General features: G+C 48.6%; 2 protein-coding genes across 4 annotated transcripts in view; one reads left to right on the plus strand and one right to left on the minus strand.

Annotated features, from left to right (window-relative positions):
- The window catches only part of LOC102517361 (cyclic nucleotide gated channel subunit beta 1), a 62310-nt gene extending 49654 nt beyond the window's left edge, over positions 1-12656 (minus strand). The window contains exon 1 of the mRNA XM_032486422.1: positions 12569-12656. The gene's annotated coding sequence lies outside the window, so the exon portion shown is untranslated. The remainder of the gene's footprint in view (positions 1-12568) is intronic.
- On the plus strand, positions 110-18815 carry USB1 (U6 snRNA biogenesis phosphodiesterase 1). Of its 3 annotated transcripts, none has more exons than XM_032486427.1 (8): positions 110-309; positions 1164-1330; positions 2939-3122; positions 13113-13166; positions 15268-15373; positions 16610-16693; positions 17732-17832; positions 18448-18815. In XM_032486427.1, the coding sequence occupies exons 1-8, from the start codon at positions 212-214 to the stop codon at positions 18467-18469; spliced, it is 816 nt and encodes a 271-aa protein (XP_032342318.1). In that variant the 5' UTR covers positions 110-211; the 3' UTR covers positions 18470-18815. The 3 variants fall into 3 exon arrangements, with proteins under 3 accessions (XP_032342318.1, XP_014410579.1, XP_014410580.1); XM_014555093.2 differs by having other exon boundaries at positions 111-309; positions 18606-18815; XM_014555094.2 differs by having other exon boundaries at positions 117-309; positions 17732-18815.
- The last annotated feature ends 4479 nt before the right edge of the window (positions 18816-23294 follow it).

The raw sequence follows: 23294 nt of genomic DNA on the forward strand, positions 1-23294 counted from the left end.
CCAGGTAGCGGTCAAAGCGCAGCGAGGGTGCAAACAGCGTGGTCTGGTTGGGGAGAGTCTTTGCTACCGTCCTGCCGGCCCCGCCCCCGACTCCGCCCCGAGGCGGTGCTAACCCGGGCCCCGCCCCCGGGAGTGCACTTCCGGCGCAGCGGAATTCCGGGTGAGGTGCTGATTGCTGGCTGACCGTCCGTGTTGTAGTGGAGGGGGCCCCATGAGCGCGGCGCCCCTGGTGGGCTACAGCAGCAGCGGCTCCGAGGATGAGGCTGAGGCCGGGATCCTGGCCCGGCAAGGGGCTGAAGGCAGCAATGGGTGAGGAGCTAGGAAGTCTTTCTGGGGACGCTTGAGACCTGGACTGGACCCAACCTTCGGGATGGGTTGGGGAGGGTGCGGGGCTGCTCGCGAGGTAAGGAAAAGGGGCACCGGTGGAAAGGAGGATCCAGAGGACAGCCCTGGACAAAAGTCCCAGAGTGCCCCGACCTGGCTCTTCCAAGGTTAGGAAGCAGGAAACGTGGCTTCGGGTCCAGCTTCCTCCACTGGCTCACTCTGTCTTCTGGCGAGCACTGCTGGACCACCCTAGATCTGTTTCCTCCTTTAGAGAGTGTTTTCATTCATGCAGTAGATATTCATTGAGCAGTCTCTGCTCCAGACTCGGGACTGGGGACTCAGCACTGAGCAAAACCATTGAAATCTCCCACTTTGTGGAGCTTCAGTTTCTAATTGCCAGACCTGGTGCTTGCTGAGTGCAAGCTGTGACTCGGTTCATCTCACAATAGCCCTATCAGATAGAAATACACTTTACAGATGAGGAAACTGAGGCCCACAGAGGGCACATGACTTGCCCAAAACCACAGAACTAGCCTTGTCTCCAGCTCAGGCTTGTCCAGTTAGGATATGTGACCTCTGAACCACATGTTGCTACCTGCCCAGTTGTTTCCCATGGGGACCATGTTCTGCACCAAGATCTGCCTTCTGGAGTTGTTGGGAGACCCTGATGAAACAGTGATGGGAAAGAGCTTTTTGGTTACCTCTAAGCTGCTTATAGCACCTGGAGAGAAACCCTGTACACAGAGTCACCCTGTACAAGCAGTTACAACTTGCATTGTGTGTAGAGGTAGAGAATGCCAGGGGGCTATAATGTGCTTATTTTTCCTTTTTTCTTGCAGTGGCCAGAGCCCTGTTCCCAGCCAGAGGCTGCCAGTACCCGACAGTGTGCTGCTCATGTTCCCGGGCACCGAGGAGGGGCCGGCGGATGACAGTGCAAAACATGGGGGCCGGGTGCGCACGTTTCCCCATGAGCGGGGCAACTGGGCCACCCACGTCTACCTACAGTGTGAGTAATGCATGAGAGGTGTGTGGCTGAGACTGATATGTACCCCTTGATGGGAGGAAGCTGGCCCCAACCAGGAGGAAGAAGCCAAGAAACCTGTGACATTGATAGTGGGAAAGAGATTAACTAAACAGGGAGAGAACAGGTTTCAAGAATTGAAGAAAAAAAAATTTTTTTAATTAAAAAAAAGGGAGGGATGGTATAGCTCAGTGGTAGAGCACATGCTTAGCATGCACAAGGTCCTGGGTTCAATCCCCAGTACCTCCATTAAAATAAAACAAATAAATTAATTAAATAAACCTGATTGCCTCCCCCACAAAATGTTTTTTAATTTAAAAAAAGAATTGAAGAATTTTTCTGTTAACTTGGTTTCAGTTTTGAATTCATTGCTGAAATATTTTTTACTAACCCTGTGTATGCTATTCTTCCTGCTTATGAGGAGGTAACCAGGGGAAGATCTAGGGCTGTAGCTGGTACTTTATTTCTAAAAGGGCTGTAGCTGTGCTGAGTTCAAGTCCCACTCCATTCCTAATGAGTGAGTGGCAGGCAGAAAATGCCCAGGCTTCAGAGTCAGACCTCACTCCACTACCCACTACTCTGAGTGACCTTTTCTAAGTTACTGGACTTCTCAGACCCTCAGTTTCCTCATCTCTAAAATGGGGAGAGTAGTAATACCTATCCTCTAGGACTTTTGTGATGATTAAATCGAAGTATCTGTGTCAAGTTCTTAGCACCACAGAGGACATGGTAGCTCTTATCACTTTGTGTTATATCAGCTAAGCTCTTGAAACCTCCACTTCCCTATCCACAAAATGGGAATGATTCTCTATACTACCTACTCCATGGGGCATTTGGACAAATTGAGTAACTCATTAGGTGTGAGCAGACTATTAGCCATGCAGCTCCAGTCATGTTTGCTAAAAAATTAAAAATCTGCAAACATACTACAGTGGTCCTTGTTGAGTTCTTTGTCTTTATGAATAATTAGGAGCATTCTAAGTGTCTTATCAGGAGATTCTAGATGTCTCATAAATGTCTGATGAAAGAAATGCACTGTTTCTGATTATGGATTACTGTGGAGTTGTAATCATGAGCTGAACTTATGTAATGAGAGGAAGGCGGTCCAACACATAGTGTTATATGAAGAAAGCCAGTGGAAGAACAGTTTGAATGGTATGTTCTCATCTTTTTTAACAAATAAAATATATACATCAGTGCTTGCACTGAGAAAAGGCTGGGGAACTAGGTATCAAGTCTGATAATCTTTATCCTTAGGGCAGTGGTCTTGAAAGTGGGCTGTATGTGCACTATAGGGGAGATCAAGATGATCCATTGGAAAGAAAAATATTAAAACTTTTTAGTATATTTCTTTTTATCTTATCTTTTTAAATTTGTTCTTAAGAGTGTACGTTTTATAACACATAATTTTGCAGTGTAAGCGCATGTGACTTCTATAACCATAATACATATTAAAATATTATTAGAATCCATTGACATAGACTGCTGTCAAAGTAACTTTCTCCTAAAACTCAGAGTAACAAAGGCCTTTCTCATCCAGCCGTGCCGCCCTGGCTAAGAGAATGGGCCACCCTCCCCACTTTTCCCCTCCAGATGAAGCTGGGGAGGAGTTCTTGGACCTGCTTGATGTGTTGCTGCCACGCGCCCGGACCTACGTCCCCCGGTTGGTAAGGATGGAGGCGTTCCACCTCAGTCTGTCCCAGAGCGTGGTTCTGCGCCATCACTGGATCTTCCCCTTCATGCAGGCTCTGAAAGACCGTGTGGCCTCCTTCCAGAGGTGAGTGCCTGGTGCGTGCCTCTGCCTCTCCCTTCCCTGCCCTCCAAGGCTCCCCTTCCTATTCTGAGTGCCTGTGGGGGTGGGCCTGTGGGGGGCATTACCCCTTCAAGCAGGCTGAGCCTAAACATGAGCACACCAGCATCTCCTGGGGCTGCCTGTCGTGCACTTCATCCTGTGCATCCTTGGGCATGCCTCTGAGTCTTGTCTGTGTGCAGGTCAGGGGAAGGTGGTGGCTGCCTCAGAGCGGACTTGCGAGAATGATTGCGGTCACGTGTGCCCTCAATGTGGCACCTGGCGAAGGATCAGAACTCAACACTGCTACTGGTTTTGTCTGCCAGCCTCGGCTTTTTTCCCCTTAACTATTTCATACATCTTCTTCCTTCCAGCAATACCTTTCCTCCTAGACTTGGCCAGATCAGAGCCCTGCTCTTGTACTGAGGCTCTCCCCCAGAATTCCTCAGTCCCGGGGATCCTGCCATCCCATGGCTGTTTACACCCCAGTGCTCTTTCCACTCACCCTCACATCCAGTCATCCCCGTGTCCCATCTCCCTCTCTGGAGCCCAAGTTCCTGCTGGCCCAGGAGTGCAGCTTCTCTCTGAATCACCCTACATCATTCTTCCAGCTCACTGTAGGCATCAAATAGATGTTTGTTGAAGGACTGAGCAGGAGAGGGAACCCAGATATCATCCTCTGGATTCCCTGAATGCTGGTTCCAGAAGGAGCCTAAGAAGCCATCCAGGCGGTGGTTTTCTCACCCTGATTTTATCTGCAGAATCCTTTCTTGAAATAAGGCATTACACAAATCCCTGATGTGTTTTGTAGATGTGTAAGAGAGACAAAGATAGAAGTCTTCTAGCCAAAGCCCCACCCTCACACTGCAGGAGGCCTTGGGCCCAGGAATTTCATACAAATGCTCTGCCCAACTGGAGAACTGGCTCCCTCCTTTAACCCCTTCTCAGGGCTAGAGACAAAAAGATTGGCTCCAATTCATTTAGTCAGAGAATCAGGACTAAAACTCATCTCTCCACCTAATCCAGCCCCCACCCCCCTTTTTATTGAGTCATATGTATATTAGTCAGGACACTTTTCATCCAGGCTGAAATCCAACCAGAAATCCAACCAAAAGTGGGTTAAATGGGGGGGGCGGGGGGATTTATAGGTCGATGTAACTAAAAAGTTCAGAGGTGTCCCTGGCTTCATATGTCATCATATGGCACAGAGCTCTCCCTTCATAAGCAGAGTTAACAAACCCTTTCCCCCCTTCTACCTGTGAATGCTTCAGTTACCCTGCCTCTAGCTCTGTTCCCTAGATAAAGGTGGAATACCAGCTATGTTCATGGGCCAGGTCACTTACGGTAAAAATGGCTTATTAGTGCACACCGTGTCTGGGCTAGGAAGGCTGTGAGTGAACCAAGTCCCTGGTGGGCTTCCCTACATGCGGTGGTTCTTTCCCTGGGCAAGTCCCTCGCTGGGACGTCTGGAAACTTTGCCAAAGGGCCATCACATTGGTCCCTGGGATGCATAGATGTAGCTTGTTCTTCTGCTCACTTAGGGACCAGGGAACAGCACCTGGACCACTGGGATGGCCCTCCCTGGTGCTGCCCTGCTGGTGCAGTGTTTCCTAGCCCGTGTCCTGAAGGAAGCTGGGCCCGGTGGCCTCTTTGAGCTTGACTGGTTGAGCCTAAGATGACCAAGAGTGGGTAGCGCACCTCTGATTCGATTGCCATGACTGCAGGAATGCTCTGATCGGCCAGGCCTGGGTCAGGTACACACCCCTTCCTCGGGGAGATGGGGTTGACCACTCTACCAGCACAAAATGGGAGAGCAGTTCTCCAACACAGGATCACCAGGAGAAGGGGTGGTGGTTGGTGTATTAGTCAGAGTTCTCCAGAAAAACAGAACCAATAGGATGTATATAGTTACACACGAGAGATGTAAGAATTGGCTTACATGGTTATGGAGGTGAAGAAGACCACTATCTGCCATCTGCAAGGAGAGAACCAGGAAAGCCCGTGGTCTAATTCAGTTCGATTCCAAAGCCCTGAAAATCAGGGGCTGACAGCCTAAGTCCTGATATGAGCCCAAGAGCCTGAGAACCAGGAGTGCCAGTGTTGGAAGGCAGAGACAGATGTCTCAGCTCAAGCAGAGAAGGGGAGTTTGTCCTTCCCCTGCCATTTTGATCTATTCCGGCTCTCGACAGATGGCATGACACCCACCCACCCACATTGGGGAGGGCCATTTGCCTTTCTCAGTTTGCCAATCCAAACGCCAGTCTTTCCAGAAACACCCTCACAGACAAACCCAAAGATAATGTTTTACCCACTGTCTGGGCATCGCTTAGCCCAGTCAAGTTGACACATAAAAGTAACCATCACAAGTCCATCTCTTGTCAACTTGACACTTGTATGCATCTCCTTAAACATGCTGAATCTCTAATTAAGACCCAACAAGGTCATAATTCTGCCTAACATGATATAATATTCAGTGCACATCTGCAGATACACTAATCCCTTCCCCAGAAGAGGAGGTAAAGTTCTTGAGTGATGCTGTTACTCTTCTGATAGCCCATAACTTGAATACTATGATGTAAAATTAATAAGACTTAAATACTAATGTGGAGTCTGTACATCATATGTTACCTGATAAGGGAATAAGAGAAGCAAACAAGGTATTTGCTAAATATATGTACAGGAGACCTTGTTTTATTGCACTTCACAGATGCTGCCTTTTTTACAAATTGAAGGTTTGTGGCATCCCTGTGTCAAGCAAGTCTATCAGCACCATTGCTCACTTCATGTCTGTGTCACATTTTGGTAATTCTTGCAATATTTCAAACTTTTTCATTATCTTATTTGTTGTAGTGATCTGTGATCAGTTCTTTGTGTTACTATTGTAATTATTTTGGGGTGCCAGGAATCACACCCATGTAAGACCACAAGCTTAATTGATAAATGTGTATGTTCTGATGGCCTCACTGACCGACCATTCCCCCCATCTCTTTCCCTCCCCTTGGGCCACCCTTTTCCCCCGAGATACAGCAGTATTGCAGTTAATAACCCTACATGGCCTCCAAGGGTTCAAGTGAAAGAAAAGTCTTTAAATCAAAAGCCAAAATGATTAAGCTTAGTGAGGAAGGCATGTTGAAAGCCAAGGCAGGCTGAAAGCTAAGCCTCCTGTGCCAGTTAGCTATGTTGTGAATGCAAAGGAAAAGTTCTTGAAGGAAATTAAGTGCTACTCCAGTGAACACAGGACTGATAAGAAAGCAAAACAGCCTACTTCTGATAGGGAGAAAGTTTTAGTGGTCTGGATAGAAGATCAAACCAACCGCAGCATTCCCTTAAAGCCTAATTCAGAGCAAGGCCCTAACTCTTCAATTCTGTGAAGGCTGAGAAAGATGAGGAAGCTACAGAAGAAAAGTTTGAAGCTGGTAGAGGTTGGTTCATGAGGTTTAAGGAAAGAAGTCATCTCTATAACAAAAGTTGCAAGGTGCAGTTGCAAGTGCTGATGTAGAAGCTGCAGCAAACCATCCAGAAGATCTAGCTGAGATCATTAAGAAAGGTGGCTACACTAAACAACAGATTTTCAACGTAGATGAACCAGCCTTCTGTTGGAGGAAGATGCCATCTGGGCCTTTCATAGCTAGAGAGGAGAAGTCAATGCCTGGCTTCAAAGGGCAGGCTGACTCATTAGGGGCTAATACAATACAGTTGGTGACTTTAAGTTGAAGCCAATGTTCATTTTCCATTTCAAAAACCCTAGGGCTCTTAAGAATTATGCTAAATCTACTCTGCCTGTGCTCTATAAATGGAACAACAAAGCCTAAATGACAGCACATCTGTTGACAGCATGGTTTGCTGACTATTGTAAGCCCACTGTTGAGACCTACTGCTCAGAAAAGATTCCTTTCAGAATAATAGTGCTCACTGACAATGCAACTGGTCACCCAAGAGCTATGATGGAGATGGACAATAAGATCAGTGTTGTTTTCATGCTTGCTGACACAGCGTCCACTCTGCAGCCCATGGACCAAGAAGTAATTTCGACTTTCAAGTCTTATTATTTAAGAAATACATTTCATAAGGCTATAGCTGCCATAGATAGTGATTCCTCTGATGGATCTGGGCAAAGTAAACTGAAAACCTTCTGGAAAGGATTCACCATTCTAGATGCCATTAAGAACATTTGTGATTCATGGGAAGAAGTCAAAATATCAACATTCACAGGAATTTGGAAGAAGTTGATTCCAATACTCATGGATGACTTTGAAGGGCTCAAGACTTCAGTGGGCAGATGTGGCTGAAATAGCAAGAGAGCGAGAATTAGAAGTGGAACCTGAATATGCGACTGACTTGCTGCAATCTCATGATCAAACTTTAATGCATGAGGAGTTGCTTCTCATGGATGAGCAAAGAAAGTAGTTTCTTGAGATGGAATGTACTTCTGGTGAAGATGCCATGAAGATTGTTGAAATGACAGCATTCATTTAGAGTATAACGTAAACTCAGTTGATAAAGCAGCGGCAGGGTTTGAGAGGATTGACTCCAATTTTGAAAGAAGTTCTGTGTGTAAAATGCTATCAAGCAGCATTGCATTACATGCTGCAGAGAAATTGTTCATGAAAGGAAGAGTCAATCAATTCTTCAGACTTCATCCTTTGCCTTATTGTTGTCGTATTTTAAGAGATTACCACCACCACCCCAACCGTCAGCAAGCACCACCCTGATCAGTCAGCGGCCATAAGCAGCGAGGCTAGACCCTCCACCAGCAAAGAGATTACAACTCACTGAAGGCTCAAATGATGGTTAGCCTTTTTTAGCAATAAAATATTTTTAAAGTAAGGTATGCACATTGTTTTTTAAAACATAATGGCATTGCACACTTATGAGACTACGGTGTAGTGCCAACATATCTTTTATATGCACTTGGAAGTAAAAATTCCATGTGACTCCCTTTATTGCAGTGTTCACTTTATTGTGATGTTCTGGATCCAAACCTGCAGTACTCCTGAGGTATGCCTGTATATTTACTCAGGGATGTACTCAGAACAAAATAAGGAGGGAATACTCACGACGATTCTAGTCCTCATTTCTGTAATTGGTCACATGGTCGTGGCTGGTATTTACAACTACCTTCTTCTGCTACTTAGCTCTGTATTCCCTGTGCCTTCAGCAAGCACTTTAGATGGTTGTGGTTCTTTACCTGGGGGAGTGACCCAAACCTTCATTCCTGAAGGGTCTGGGCCATTACCAATCCTGCCTGGGTAGGGTTGTTGTAGTTTTCCACTGACCTTAAGTCACCAGGCGTGGTAATGCTAAGAGATGCCATAACGGATCTCCTATTGTCCAGACATCCCTCCTCTTCTTTATCTCCATTGTGGAGTAGTAGTCCAGTTTCCTCTTGGTAGTCAGGACCAGGGACCCCGGCCAACACTGCAGCTCTTTTGCCTACTGATTCAAAGATACAAGCTGCTTAAAGTGGCAAGGTGGCAAGTCTTAATTTCCAGTTCAACAGAACCACTCTGTCTCCTGGTGGAAGCGTTCCTCCCTCTGGAACTAACACCTCTGGGCTATCAGAGCATGAAGATGTGGGAACAGGAAGCAAAAGTTTTGCTAATGGATCAGTAAGGTAATTGTGAGTGGTACCAGTGCCATCTCTACCCCTTGATTCCTGGACCCATGAATCCTGACTACAGGAGATACAGCACCATAAGTGGGTGCTGATTCAGAGCATATACAGATATTGTGGGTTCTGTTCCAGAATAAAATTAAATGAGTCATACGAATTTTGGGGTTTCCTGATGCATGTAAAAGTTATGTTTACCCTACTGTAGTCTATTACCCATGCAATAGCATTATATTTTTTAAAAATAATATACATACCTTATTTTAAAAATACTTCATCCTTCATCTTAAAGGGGATATCTCAGCACGCCCCACACCATTGAACCCCTGGACATTTCACTGAGGTAGAAGGCCCCTTTAGTTGGATGTATTTCCCACCCTCTGACACACAAATGTCTTAGCAATAAGTCTAGAGTAGTTGCCTCTCTCTGCTCATTAGGTCCAGTCAGCATAATGTCACCAATAATGAACCAGTGTGATATCTCATGGAGGGGGAAGGTGATCAGACTCTCCAAAAAAATTAGGACATAGGGCTGGAGAGATGACAGAGCCCAGAGGTAGGACAGCGAAGGTGCATCGCTGGCCTGAGCATAAATGGCTTCTGGGCCTTATGGACAGCGATGGAGGAAAATGTATTTGCCAGGTCAGTAGCTGCATACTAGGAACCAGGGAGGTGTTAGTTTGCTTAAGCAATGAAACCACATCTGGAACAGCAGCTGCAGTTGAAGTCACTACCTGGTTAAGCTTATGACCATCCACTACCATTCTCCAAGATCCATCTATCTTCTGTGCAGACAGAATGAGAGTTGAATGGAGACGTGGGAATTACCAGCCCTGCACCTTTCAGGTCCTCGATGGTGGCCCTGAGCTCTGCAGTCTCTCCAGGGATGTGATATTGCTTTTGATTGACCATTTTCCTGGGTAGAGGCAGCCCTAACAGCTTCACTTGGCCTTTCCCACCGTAATAGCCCTCACTCCACAGGAGAGAGAATCAGTCTGGGGATTCTGCCAGTGGCTGAGTATGTCTGTTCCAATTATACATTCTGGAACTACAGTCATAACCACAGGATGGGCTTGGGGAACCACTGTGAGATGACCTGAGCTACAACTCCATTGATTACCTGACCTCCACTACTCTGAGTGAGGGACCACAGTGACATTTTGGGTCTCCTGGAATTAGTGTCAGTTCAGAGCCAGTGTCCAGTAGTTCTGGGAGGGCTGGTTATTTCCTTTTCCCCAATGCACAGTTACCCTGGTAAAATGCCGTAGGTCCCTTTGGGGAAGGCTGGGAGGAAGATTAACAATATAAATTTGTAGTAGTGGACCAGGGTCCTTCCTCAAGGGGAACCAGCCTCCCCTTCATTTAAGGGGCTCTGGGTCTGGGAATTGGCTCAAGCCTAGGAATTGAGGGTCCAGGACTCTGTCTTTATAATTCAAGTTAGACTTTGGTGCACTTTGCCTAAAACTCCTCTGCTTATTCAGATGAAGGAAGAATTTAGTAAGCTCCTTATCCGTTTCACTTGTGGGAACACCATGATCAGCTAGCCAATGCCGTAGGTCTGCACGAGTCAGACTATTCTGATTGCTGCTTTGCCTCTGCTGTCCATTTTGGTAACTACGCCCCCCTTGCGGGCCAGGTATTTCTAGTTCACTCACTGTGGGCCACCTTTTGGTCCACGCTTCAGCTGTCAAACCCAAAAAACAGATCCCTTTCTAACTCCCCAAGCTGCACCATTACATGCTGAATCTCTGCTTAGTGAGCGCATATCAGTTCAGCCTGGTCCAACTTAATGATCCTTCTACCATCACCCCACACCTTTAAAATCCACTCCCACACATGGTGCCTGGATTTCTGCTGTATAAATTAGAAAACTCAAGTAGTTCTGGAGTGTAGCACACTGGTGGGTCACACACAGTACCTCACCTAATTTAGGGGTTTGCTGTGACTTGAGTCTCATTACAGATCTAGAAGCGAGATGGGGTGGGTGATGGGGTGGGTCCTGAGGAGACAACATTTTCTTGGCATCTGCCCTCAGGGGAGACCGTTACCGCTTCGTTGGGCAAGGCAGGGTTAACCCCCTCAGGTGGAAGGGAAGATCCCTGACACTCTAGGTGAGGAGGACCCTTCCATTGGCAGAGAAGACTCATCGGAATTTAAGGGCACTATGCCCCTCACTTCATCGGGGTCTCCCAGCTCACAGGATCCCACTCTTTCCCAGTCAGTGCCCCCAGTTTAACTGGGACATCCTGCATGGCCAAGGGGTTCAACTTGTGCTGTAATTCAGCCAATGGGAGAATAAGGTCCTGAGTTTGATTTTCAGCGATTTCAGCCCTGTAGCGACAAGAGAGAAGGGCCTCCTTTAGGGCACACATGGAGGCCCTTAGGTCCTTTATGCTGGAGTTGGGAATTCAGTTTCCTGAGCCTGTCTTTTTATTTCACTACTTTGTCCAGTAACATTAGGAGCAATCAATCAATGTTATTATATTCCTTAGTTTTCCAAAAATGCGTGAAAGTACCATTTAGGGTCACTTAGCTCCCTGCTTCTAATCAGTGGTTGATGAGGAATATCCCATGAGTGTATTTTCACATCTCTATAAACAGTTCATGCCTGGACTATCAGTGCTCTCTTTTCTACTGGAGATAGAGAGTCGTTAGTGTCTTTGAATCTAATCAGATTAGAGAGTGAATTCCAGAAATGCCAGAACTAATTCAGAAAACTCATCCTTAAAATTCTGAACCTCTAAAACCAGTCTAAGTACCAAAATCTATATGAGGGTTCTCCAGAGACTTTGAACCAATAGGATAGAGAGATACAGAGATAGGAGGAAATTTATTGTAGGAATGGCTCGCGCAGTTCGGAAGATCGGGTCCCACAGTGAGCTTCCTCAGCAAGCTGGGGAACCAGGAAAGCCAGGGGTGTAAATCAGCGTGAGTCCAAGGGCCTGAGAACCAGGGAGGGGGTGGGGAGGAGCTGAGGGTGTAAGACCCAAAGGAGCCTGAAAGCCTAAGAATCAGGAATGCCGGTGTCCAAGGGCAGGAGAAGGCGGGCATCTTGGCTCAAGCAGGGAGAGCCTGCGTTTGTCCTTCCTCTGCATTTCTGTTCTGTTCTGGAGCATGTTGGATGACACGCACCCACTGTTCGGGAGGGCCATTTGCTCTACTCAGCTCACCAATTTAATTGCTAATCTTTCCCAAAACACCCTCACAGACACCCCAGAAACAATGTTTTACCAGCTGTCCGGGCATCCCTTACTCCAGTCAAGTCACACAAAGAAATACCGTCACAGTTGGGCACAGACACCCCATGTCCACTCCAGGACGTTTGTCAGGCACTCTGTGCTTACGCTTCTGCTGGTCCTGTCACCCCTTACGTTTTCCGGAGGGATGCACTAAGAGACTGAAGGCCAATAGGGAAGCCAAAAGTTGACTGACTTTGCGCCCTTGGATAGGTTGTGAAATTCTACCCGGCAAGTGCAGGGTTGGGGGAGGGTGGGCAGGCATTCCCTCAGGTTGGGGTGAGACCTTGGCCTGGAGCCTGTAAAGTGAGCATTTCCTGTAATGGGATTTGCAAGCTGGTCCGGGAAGGGCAGGAAGCCAGCCTGTCCCTCTGAGATCTCCTGGTGTCGGAGAGAACACAAGCGGGACCAGCCAGAGTCAGAGCACTCACCTGGCTGAGCCTGACAGCCCTGTGTGGCTGATCTGAGGGGAGAGTGGGTGGGTGGTTGCCCCAGTTTCACACCAACAAAGGCCCTTTCACCAAAGCATCATAGGTGAGAGCAAGGGCTCTGGAATCAGGCAGATTGAAGTTCAGATTGTGACTCACCAAGCTTGTTTCCACGTCAGTAACATGGGGGTCATTATGGTGCCTGCTTCAGGGTCGTAGGAGGGTCCCCAGCTGACATGTGCAGGCCCTCAGCGCAGCCCAGGCACACAGAAAGGTTCTTGTTGCTTAGACTGGGTCGGAATTGTCTTAACCTGCAAAGAACAAATTGGCCCTTAAATGACCTATTATCACCCACCTGATGAACCAGACTTTCTCATTTCTTATCAGTAAAGCTGAGATAGTCTCAAATTGCTTATTGGAATAAACTGCTCTTAATAAAGTAAAAATTTTTCTAGCATCTGAGTGAAGCTCTGTGTGACCTGGACTGGGTGATTATTTAAGGTCTTGTCCCAGGTCTAATATTTTAGAGTTCAATTTACCACCTGTAAAAATAGGGTGACAATACTGTGAAATGAGTTAACTATGTTTTCAAAGTACTCTTTTTTTTCTTTCAAAGTGCTCTTTTTTAATACAAACGATTTTCTCTAATTTTTTTTTCTTATTCTTCTTTCTGAAATGTGGTCTTTCTTCTTCTGAATTTCAGATTCTGCTTTACTGCTGACCGGATAAAGATTTACACCAATCAAGAGAAAACCAGGTGGGTCTCCCCGCTCTGCCCCCAGTTGTTTCTGGAAGAGGATTCTTTAGAATAAAGACTCGAGGGGGCCTTGTCTGTCCCAGTTTTTCTCTTGTTTGTGTCTTAACCAGCTCTATGACTACAAAGGCAGCTGTTTCCAACTCTGAACCTTTCATTAAGAAAAATAACGCAGGGAGCGCGGGAGGAGGAGCAGAGGTAGAGAACATCTTTGTTTAGTGGAAAAAGCCTGAGAATGAAAGAAAACCTGGGTCCCTGCCCAGCTCTGTCTCCAATTTAATGCTGAGCTCATACCTTCGACCTCTGTGACCTTCCATTTCCAAGTGGTCACGTGCCTGCCCTGACGCCGCCATCATCGGGCACTTGTGAGGCTCAGATGAACCAAACAAATTTTGTCAAAGCATTAAAATATGAGATGAACGTGAGACGAAATTGTTACAATCAAGGCTTCAAAGCAAGCCTTCCTGTCGGATCCACTCCCTGAGCTGCCTTCTGCTCTCAGCACCTCTGAGAGGAGGGCTCATTCATTCATTCATTCATTCATTCATTCATTCATTCATTCATTCTACTGCTGCACGAACTTGTTAAGCACCTCCTCGTGCCAGGCACTTGCTATACACGACAGATCAGCAGTGAAAGGGTCGGCACAATCCTTGCTCTTTGGAGTCTTACATTCTGCAAGGGGAGACAGGCAATGAACAAGTGAATGAGATTGTTAAAAACTGCTGTGTGACACGATAGCTACTCTGGAGTGGATGGCCAAGGTGGGCACTAGGGAGGTGCACTTGCCAGCGACCTGAGGATGAGAAGGGATCAGCCTTGGGAAGAGCTGCCTGCAGGAGCCTCCCAGCAGAGGACACAGCCACCGAGGTGACTCTGGGGAGGAAGGAGGTTGGCATGTTTAAGGAGGCCAGTGAAGCAGAACCTGGGGAGCGCGGGGGAGAGCAAGAGATGAGTCAGGTGGGGTTAGCCCATGCAGGGCCTTCAAGGTCAGGGTAAGGAGTTTGGATTTTCAGTGTCGTGGAAACCATTGGAGGGATTTGAGCAGAGGCGAGATGTGATCTAATTTGTTTGTTAATGTCAGTTTGGCTCGATGATGTCTGTGGCTACAGGGTAGAGAAGAGATGTAAAGGAGTGAGGTTGGGTGCAGGGAGAGCAGAGGAGACAGATGTCACCATCCAGGTGAGGCACCAGCAGGTGGCCTAGCTTAGGGAGATGGCAGTGGAAGAGCCAAGAAGCAGACACATTCCCAATGCACTGGAGGTAGAACCAACTGGAATTACCAACAGGCTGGATCTGTGCAAAGTAAGGAGAAGAATCAAAGTAGATTCCTGGGTTGGAGTTTGAACCACTGGGTAAATAATAGCCCTATTTTCCATGATGGGAAACACCAATGGGAGGAAAATCAGAAGTTCTGCTTTGTAGCTGGTAAAATCTGCCTATGAGACCCCCAGGTGGAAATGTCACACACACAATTGGATATACAGGAGGGGTGCCAGGCGGAGATAGAAATTTGGGAGCCGTCGGATTGTGTGATGTTGGAAGCAGGGCTGAGTGAGACCCGCCTGCTGGGGCGTGCAGACGGAGAGGATGAGGGGGACCGGGCTGTGCGGCCCTTGACAGTTTAGAGAACAGAGAAAGTTCAGAGATGGTTGGCAGCTTTGACGGGAGCACTTAGAGACAGTTGAGGTAGACAAATCATTGGAACAGAAGCTTCACCGAGAATGGGGTGTAGGGGCTGGCTGAGGATGTGGGTTCAAGGGTGAGGATGTAAAGATGAGAGTGCTGACAGGAGGGAGCCGGTGCCAGAGGGCCGGCCCTGGGGAAAGTGTCCAGACTGCAGAGCAATGGCTGGGAGCCTGGGCACAGAAGCTTGGGGCTCTGTAGCCTCAGCCGTGGCATGTGGCAGGTGAAGATGAGGGTTCTTCAGCCATGGGGAAGGAGGGGAGATGTGTGGCTAGCCAAAAGAAAGAGCTGGCTCCTAGAGCATGAAAGCGAGCTGAACTCCCAGCTGTCTGTCTGTCCCATCCTCCCCAGTGTGGATGGTCTGTGTTCTCAGTGGCTGTGTCTCATGCCCGTGTTGTCTCCACCTCTGCCTCCCCAGGACCTTTGTCGGGCTCGAGGTCACCTCTGGGCACGCCCAGTTCCTGGACCTGGTTTCAGAGGTAGACAGGGTCTTGAAGGAGTTTGACCTCACCACTTTCTACCAGGTAATCAACACCGTCTTGTCTTCTCCACTGACCCATCTCTATGGGAACAAAACCAACCTTCAAGATATCCTTGTTAGAGGCAAACCAAAGAGCCCTCCAGAACATTCCCACGGGAGGTGTCCCAAATGCCAGTCCTCAGAGGACACACACCCCTGTTGAGTTGAGGTCTGAGCTGTAGTCAGATGCAGCCCACCTGAAGTCCAACATTCCTTAGAAATCTTCTGTTACATCTTCAGCATGCCATGAGATTTATGCCTTCTGCTCTATCGTGTATCCAAGTTTATTCTGATACTTTTTAAGTAATTTCCCCCAATACTTTCTTTTAGTAAAATTGACACTCCAGGTAGAGCTGTAGCTTTGCATACCTTCCCATGCCTTGCTTGCCCTATGCCCTCCAGGGGAACTTGAACTCCAACTTGAATGTCAAGGCTTTAAAAGATTGTTGGTTTTGTTTGATATATTATTTTAAAATCATGCTGAGATATATATATATATATATGAATTTGAATGGAGATAATTTATGGTTTTATCATAGACAGTTCGGTTTTTGGTCATTTCATCTTTAAAAGTATGCCATCTATTGAAATGTTTTAGATTAGAAGATAGAGTTGAAGGCTGGGTTCTCCTCCACAGCCCAGATTTAATGACTCTCTAAGCTATGTGAAGGAGAGCCTCTGAGAACAGGACTGTCTTAGCTCAGGCAGCCATAACCAAATACCAGAGGCTGGATGACTGAAACAATAGAAATTTATTTTCTCACAGTTCTGGAGCCTAGACGTCCAAGGCCAAGGTGCCATCGTGGTCAGTTTCTGGTGAGGCCTCTCTTCCTGGCTTGTAGCCAGCCATCTTCTCACTGTGTCCTCACATGATGGAAAGAGAGAAGCAAGCTCCCCTGACTCTAGTGTGGGCGCTACTCCCATCACAAGGGCCCTACCCTCATGACCTCATCTAAACCCAATTCTCTCCCAAAGGCCCCACTTCCAAATACCATCACATTAAGGCATCAGCCTGTGAACTTAGGGGGGACACAGTTCAGTCCATAGCCAAGGACCAACCCTGAGTTACTGGATCTATCTGTGGCGGATGCCTGGGATCAACACTGAGGATCGGGTCTCCTGTGGATCAGGCCAGGGGTCCAGCATGGATACCCTGACAACTCTGTCACAGGCCTGCTGTGAGATCTGGACCTGCCATGGCATCCAGGTGACCACCTGCCTCCCTGCTGTTCCTCTGCAGGACCCCTCATTCCACATCAGTCTGGCCTGGTGTGTGGGTGATGCGCGTCTCCAGCTGGAAGGGCAGTGCCTGCAGGAACTACAGGTGAATTCCCAGTGTTGGAAGCCCAGGAGTGAGGCCACAGAAGTTGGGGGGTGGGAGGGGAGCCGAAGGGCCCTGAGGTTTAGGCCTGCAAACCTACATCCCTGGGAAATAACTGACGTGGCCAGTGACCCCAACTCCTTACCTTACTCCTTGGAGTGCAGCCCCAGAGCAGCCGCAGCGACATCACCTGGAGCTTATTAGCAGTATGTGCTCCTTAGCCCCAGCCCAGACCTAAGAAATCAGGCTTTAACAAGCTCTCTAGGGATTTGAGTGCACATTAAAATTTGAGAAGTCCTGCCCTAGAACACTGATCTGAAAGGATGCTGCAGGCCTCCCCTGAAGTCCTAGCCCCTTGCCCAGAGGTCAATGGCTTGGGTGCCCCCAGGGGGCTGGCAGGTGTTGGAAATGAAACGTGCCAGGCATAAGGGACGTCCTCCCTCTCAGGCTTTCTCCTCCTGTGATAAGTTGGGGATATATTTCACTTTCCTGTCAGTGCCCTCGGAGGAGCTGGTCCTCACCCCTGGAGGAGGAGACAGTGGGGAGTTGCCTCGCAGGAATGTGGACCTATTACTGCAAGCACTTCTGTTTTTCAAGAGAAGCCAGAAATCTAGATTTTCATGTTTTCAAATGTTGGTAACTAACATGTATTTTTTAAGAAAACATTTCACAAGCCAAACAAAACATGTGCAGGTGGGACAAAGCCATGGGCCATCATCAAGTAGCCACCTCTGCTCTTGGCCTGATCGTGCTGGAGGCGGCAAAGAGCTCTGGTCTCGGTTTTATTGGATTCTGTGACCCAGGGCTCTGAGCATCCATTTCCTTATCTGCAAAGCTGGGATGATAGGCCTGATCCCACAAGACTGCAGAGTTAATTAGGCAAGATACCCAAGTGCAGAGCCTGGAGCCTGCGTGGCCCCTGGCCTCCCCTGAGCAGTGTCTAACCTCTGAAGGGTGTCGGTAGGTTGGCTTTGTTTGCAGGGCCCTCTGGGTCCCTGACTCCCCTTAATGTGACTGTCTTCCTCTGGCTCCTGGTTTAAGGAAATTGTGGATGAGTTTGAAGACTCTGAGATGTTCCTGCGCGTGTGTGCCGAGCAGATCCGCTGCAAGTCGGGGAACAAATTTTTCTCGATGCCTTTGAAGTGAGCACCGGAGGCCCTCACTGTCCTGTGCCCATCTGCAGCCAGGCAGAGATGGAGGAACCTACTCAGATCGATGGGGAGGCTGCCGGCCACCCCACTGGGAGGCCTGGCCAGAGATGCAGCCACTCCTGGTCCTCCTGGGAGCTGGTTCTCTCCTCTGTCTTTGGAGCTGGAAGTCAGGTGCTGCTGCATTGTGGTCATTCCCAGAAATCACCAGTAGAGGGCAGCCTGGGTATCCCAGTTCCAGGTCTGTGCTGGTTACACAAAAAAACTAGGGTCATCCGGTGAGCCCACCCATACTCAGCCAGAACCCCCATTGGAGTCCCTCCAACAAATGGCCCTCCCCCACAGTCCCTTTGGCCGTTAGCATTTTGATACCATTGGCCACAGACGAAGAGTTTTTTAAGCCATCCTGCCCTGGCTCATCCCTGCTCAAGTCCAACACAGGATGCATCCTCGGGCCTGCCACCCTCCCCCCTTGAAGTGTGTCATTTATTTCTTTTTAGTCTCACCCCCTCCTCTACCAGCAGAGGCCATTTCAGGGCCAAGGCCCAGGGTGCTAATTTGTGGTTGAGCATCAGTCTTCCCCATTCCTTCCTCCCACCCCGCCCCCAGCCAGGTGCCTGGGGAGACTTGAGCAGATGTTTCATCTTGGCCTGGCTGGTGGCTTTAAGCCAGGCCTCCGACGCTCTGTGACCTCTGGCGTCTCATCAGCTTCCCAAAGAGGCAGAGAGGCGCCTTCCCGAGGCTGAGTTCTCTTTCTGCTGCCTCAGCGGCCGGCTGTGACCTGCGGGCGTTCCAGAGGGACAGAGGAAGGACCAGGGTCGCATGGGATTTTTGTTCTTCTTCAAGCCCTCACCAGAGCAAAGGCCCAGTCCTCTCCAGTTGCCATCTGGACTTACAGCAATGAAGGAAGAAATTTTTTTTTACGTTTTAGTTTTAAATTATGTTTAACAAATACAAATTGCAGTTTTTATTTTGGATTTTGTTTTGGACTGCTTCTATTCAACTAGGTGAACAGATGACTTTCCTCTGCCCCCAGCTTCTCCAGCGTGCTTCACAGTTTGGGGGAACTCTTTGGAGTCTCTGTTGCAACTTCTGTGGTGGCTATGAGAGGCCTTAGTGATGCCTCCGTACACAGTGGGGTCACCCGGCCTGCCAGGCCCACTCACCAGAGGGTCACACACACACCTGGACCGTGGCTTGGCACGCGGCAGGGCGTCAGTATGAGCACAGACATTTAGACTTGATTCTCCTGTAACACTTTCAGAGCCCTTTCTAGGACCCTCTCATCTGTTCCTCCCAAGAACCCCCTGAAAAGCAAACTGAATAGGAATGACTATTCCATTTTTCCAGAAGAGCAGGTTCAATGACTTGCCTGGAGTCACATGAGAAATCAAGAAATCAAGGCTGCCCTTTGCTGCCTGCTCCTGGTCAGGCCTGCTCTCCCCCATCCACCTTCCCCACCCATGCAACTCACCCCCAGGGAAAGGCAAGGGAAAAGGGGCCCTGTCACTCTGGCTCCCACACTCCCTCTTGCTCCTCTGCGCTTCCCGAGCCAGGCTCCCAATGTCCACGCTGAAAGACCCAGAAAACCACATTCTCTGCCTCTTTCCCCTACCCCTCTGCATTGAGCTGCTGGTTCAATGACCACTGGCCAGTCAGTTCCTCTGGCTTTTGAGGTCACGCTGGAGGGGGAGAAGCCAGGCATCCTTCCTGGCAAATCCATTGTGCAGCCAGCACTTACTGACACCTGCTCCTGGCCAGACCCTGCCCTAGGCAGTTGAGTGAATCAGATTCATCCAGCCCTCTGGACTCTCACAATTTAGGGGATGGACAGGGTGCAGAGAAGAATCCCCACCCCTGACTTTGCACTTCCCAGACTGGGAGGTACAAGCAAAGCCATACAATTTCCTGCAGGTTCCAGCTTCAGGATGGATGCCAGCCTCCAACAAAGCAGGTTCTGCAGACACAGACCACCTGATCTTCCTCCTCAGGGATACCCAGCCTCCATCCTGGGCTGCGTAATCCCTGAGGAGTACCTGTAGGGGTCATCCACTCCTTTTTCCTGGGAGGGCACCCCCGTCCCTGGGGGGGGGGGGTCATGTAGCACCACCATTAACAAACCCAGGAGGACTGGCTGACCAGCAGGTCCCTTGGGGGAGGATGTGGCCTGGATGGAATCAGCGTGCAGCAACTTTGAGAAATGGGCCAAGATCAATAACTGGCTCTTCAACGGAGAATGGAAGGTGGTGATAGAGGAAGGAAGCAGGAGATTCACCGCAGGGGAGGGGTGGGCAGGCTGGGCCTGGCGGCGGGTGGCGGGTCGGCAGGGCTTGGCGGGCGCCCAGACGCTGAGTGCGCCGCTGGAGAGGGCGCATTCACGAGCGCCGCGCTGACCGTGCAAAAGCAGCTGGGGCTCTTCCATAAGAGGAGATGTGCTCCGGAGACAGAAGGCAAGACCCGAGCAGGCTGGGGTCCACCCCTCGGCAGGCTGGCGGGGAGTAAAGACTCGCTCTCCAGGGGGATTTTATCACACTGGGGAGGGTGCAAAATCAACACATCTGGCCTCAGTGTCCTCAGATGTTCCCTGCAGGGCAAGGAAATCATCATCTCTCGGTCTGTTTGGCTCTTTTCCACCTGGCACTCTCCAGTCTTCTCCACACGCCTCTCCAGACCACCCCAGCTTTGTTTCCAAGGAAGAGGGAAATTACTTTGGCTTGTTTGTTTATTCCCTGTCTTGGTACCAGGCGCCCGAGGGGCCCGCAGTGGGCAGCCATGGGTGGGGGTGGCAGCCCTGGGCCAGGTTCTAACTCACAGCACCTTTCCTTTACTAGACTAGGGACCTCGGCCTCTACCTGAGCCAGAACCTTCCTTTTACAAATGAGACAAACCCAAAGAGGGGAGGTAACTTGGTCAAGACTGCCCAGTAAATTAGAGCCAGGCAGCACCCCCCGGCCCTGGCTTCTGATCCAGGCTGTTTGTATAACCTCTCACACCACAGCAGGGTCTCAGAATGAAACTGTGCTGTGAAATGACACGCCTGGGCTTTAATTCAAAAGATTCCAAGAGAAAAAGAGTTGGGGGAGGTTAGGAGCTAGAAGAAAAGATAGAGGCAAGATGTGGGTAATACTTAAAGCTGGTTGACTGAAGAGCTGGAGTTCACACAGCTCAGTCCTACAGCTCCCCTCAGACCTGACAGAACCACAGACCCCTGTGATGGATGCAGGTACAAACCCACCTTGGAGCCCCGAAGAGCACCTGTAGGGGCCAGAGCCAGTCACTGGGAGCTTCAAGGTCTGGTCCACCAGGGATGCCATCTCCCTGAAGTAGGATTTACCCCAAGACAGGAACCTCCAATAGAGAGAAAACAATGACCGACCTTGTCTGACCGCAGGCACCTAAGAGCATTGCTCACGGTTTCTGGGCTCCTGTCTTTACTCGGTACCTCTAACCTTTTTTTCTAATTCGGTGATTGTGAATAAATATTGTGGAAGATTGCAGTGCATTCAGTTAAACTGAGACAACCCTGTTGACCATTCCTGACAACCACTGTACATTTCCCAAAAGGAAATTTCAAAGTAAAAAAAAATCAGAAATTCATTTCCCAAATGAGGGACCCCACATAAAAGCTGGTCAATAGAAATGGATGAAATTGTCACCTTTCCTCCAAACCCCAACTTCCTTTCCCTTAGGATGCTCTGCCGAACAAGAGGTAATGTCCGCTGTTGGTGCTGACAAAGATTCTTTGCTTGACCAAACTTTAGACAGGCTCTCCCGAACCCTCTTCCCAACAAGGTCCATCTGTGTACTTCCTTCTAGAATCCAGTTCCAGCAAGACCCTACTAAGTCAGCTTACTGAGAATTCCCTGCCCTTAATATCTGATCAAAATCATCCCCACTACCCTCCAGATATCTGATCACCCTGACCTGCCTTCAGCCGGAATCTCTCAGACTTGATGTCTCCACTTAGTACTTTTCCATTCACCAATGTTGGCCCCTACCTACCCCGTGCTTCTTGGCTATGAATCCCCACTTGTTCTGGTTGTATTTGGAATTGAGCCCAGTGCTATACTGGAGTCTCTTTCCCCCTGTTGCAATACTTTTGTTGTTGTTGTTGTTTTAATAAAATCTATCTTTACTCCCTTAACCTCTATCCAACTCTAGTTCTCTTTAACAGTTTTTGGTGCTGTGAATCAAATCTGGATTGGAACTACCACCAAAGCCTCAAATGCAACACCAGGCCTCACAGGGCACACCTACCTAACCTTTTGTCTCCAGTCTGCTTGCTGGTTTGGGTATCTGGTGATTGAGTCCAGTGCTAAAATCCAGTGCTCTGGGTAAATGTCAAATGAAGCACAGTGAGGACAGATCTTGATTTTTAGGATTCCATGTACACTCTAGAAGCTGGGTTAGAGTCCCAGGCAAGCCAAGGCCAGGGTAGAGTCCTGGATTTCTCTGTAACCAGCTGGGTTGGAGCCCTAAGCAAGCAGCTGTTTGTAAGAAGCTGGGTTAGAGTCCTGGGTAAATAGAGGCTGGTTAAAGTCCTAGGCTTTCTGATTGTAAGAGGCTAGTCCCTGTAGGAACAGAGGCTGGGTTGGAAACCCATGTTTCTCTGTTCATAAGTGTAAAGGTACCATGAGTCAAGAACATGGGGGCTTCTTGATCGACTGGAAATCTCATACTCCGGCTGACCACATGCTTCTACAGCCTGAGCTTTCTTTCTCATTGGCAAAACTTTACCAAAAACTCTTGAGCCACTACAGCCTCTCTGGGGCTCTTGGGATCCAAATGAGTCCACCTGAGGGGAACCCGAGGGCAAAATGGAACAAAAATATCTGATGCACAATGGTCTGCTTTTTTCACTTGGTATGAAGAAGCCAGAAAGCAACTTAACAATTCAAATCTCATTCAAACTATTGAAGTTCTTAAACAGCATCTTCAGAATATTTTTCTAACCTAGTAAACCCCCTACACCCCTCCACAGCTCCCTCCCCCACCTTCAGCTCCCAGCTTTTCTTGATACCTGTCCTCCCCCAGTATGTCCTTCACCAGTGACACCCCAGCCTCTCAACTCCCCATAACTGTAAGGTTCTCCAGTCCCCATCTCTTGTAGCTGAAGCCCAGAGTGGCTGCTACCTGTTCTCAAGGGAGGCCAACAGAAGAGATAACATTTAAACTTTGGTCTTTGTGGAATTATATGCTATCATAAAGGAGTTTCCAAAAGAATCTCCCAAAAGAAAAGGGAAAGATTTACTGAACAATTGGAGACTGTTCTGGGGGCATATTCTCCAGATTCCCCAATTTATGTCAACTAATCCACCTACCAGTTGGCCCTGGGGATGCCCCACTTTGGTTTGAAAAGGCCAAATGGAACATTGTTCCTGAAGACCCTCAAGAGTCTCAATGACCCTGATTCTCAGCAGAAGATAAGGGAAGGAATAGAAAAATTACTAGGAGCC

This window comes from Camelus ferus, chromosome 9 (assembly GCF_009834535.1).
Source record: "Camelus ferus isolate YT-003-E chromosome 9, BCGSAC_Cfer_1.0, whole genome shotgun sequence".
Classification (NCBI taxonomy): Eukaryota; Metazoa; Chordata; class Mammalia; order Artiodactyla; family Camelidae; genus Camelus; species Camelus ferus.

Excerpts from the sequence above, each read along its gene's own strand:
- USB1 (XM_032486427.1), top strand. The coding sequence starts at position 212 with ATGAGCGCGGCGCCCCTGGTGGGCTACAGCAGCAGCGGCTCCGAGGAT. Across the intron at positions 3,123-13,112 it reads CGTGTGGCCTCCTTCCAGAG|ATTCTGCTTTACTGCTGACC; the intron begins GTGAGTGCCTGG and ends TCTGAATTTCAG. Across the intron at positions 17,833-18,447 it reads TTTTTCTCGATGCCTTTGAA|CCAGGTGCCTGGGGAGACTT; the intron begins GTGAGCACCGGA and ends CCCCGCCCCCAG.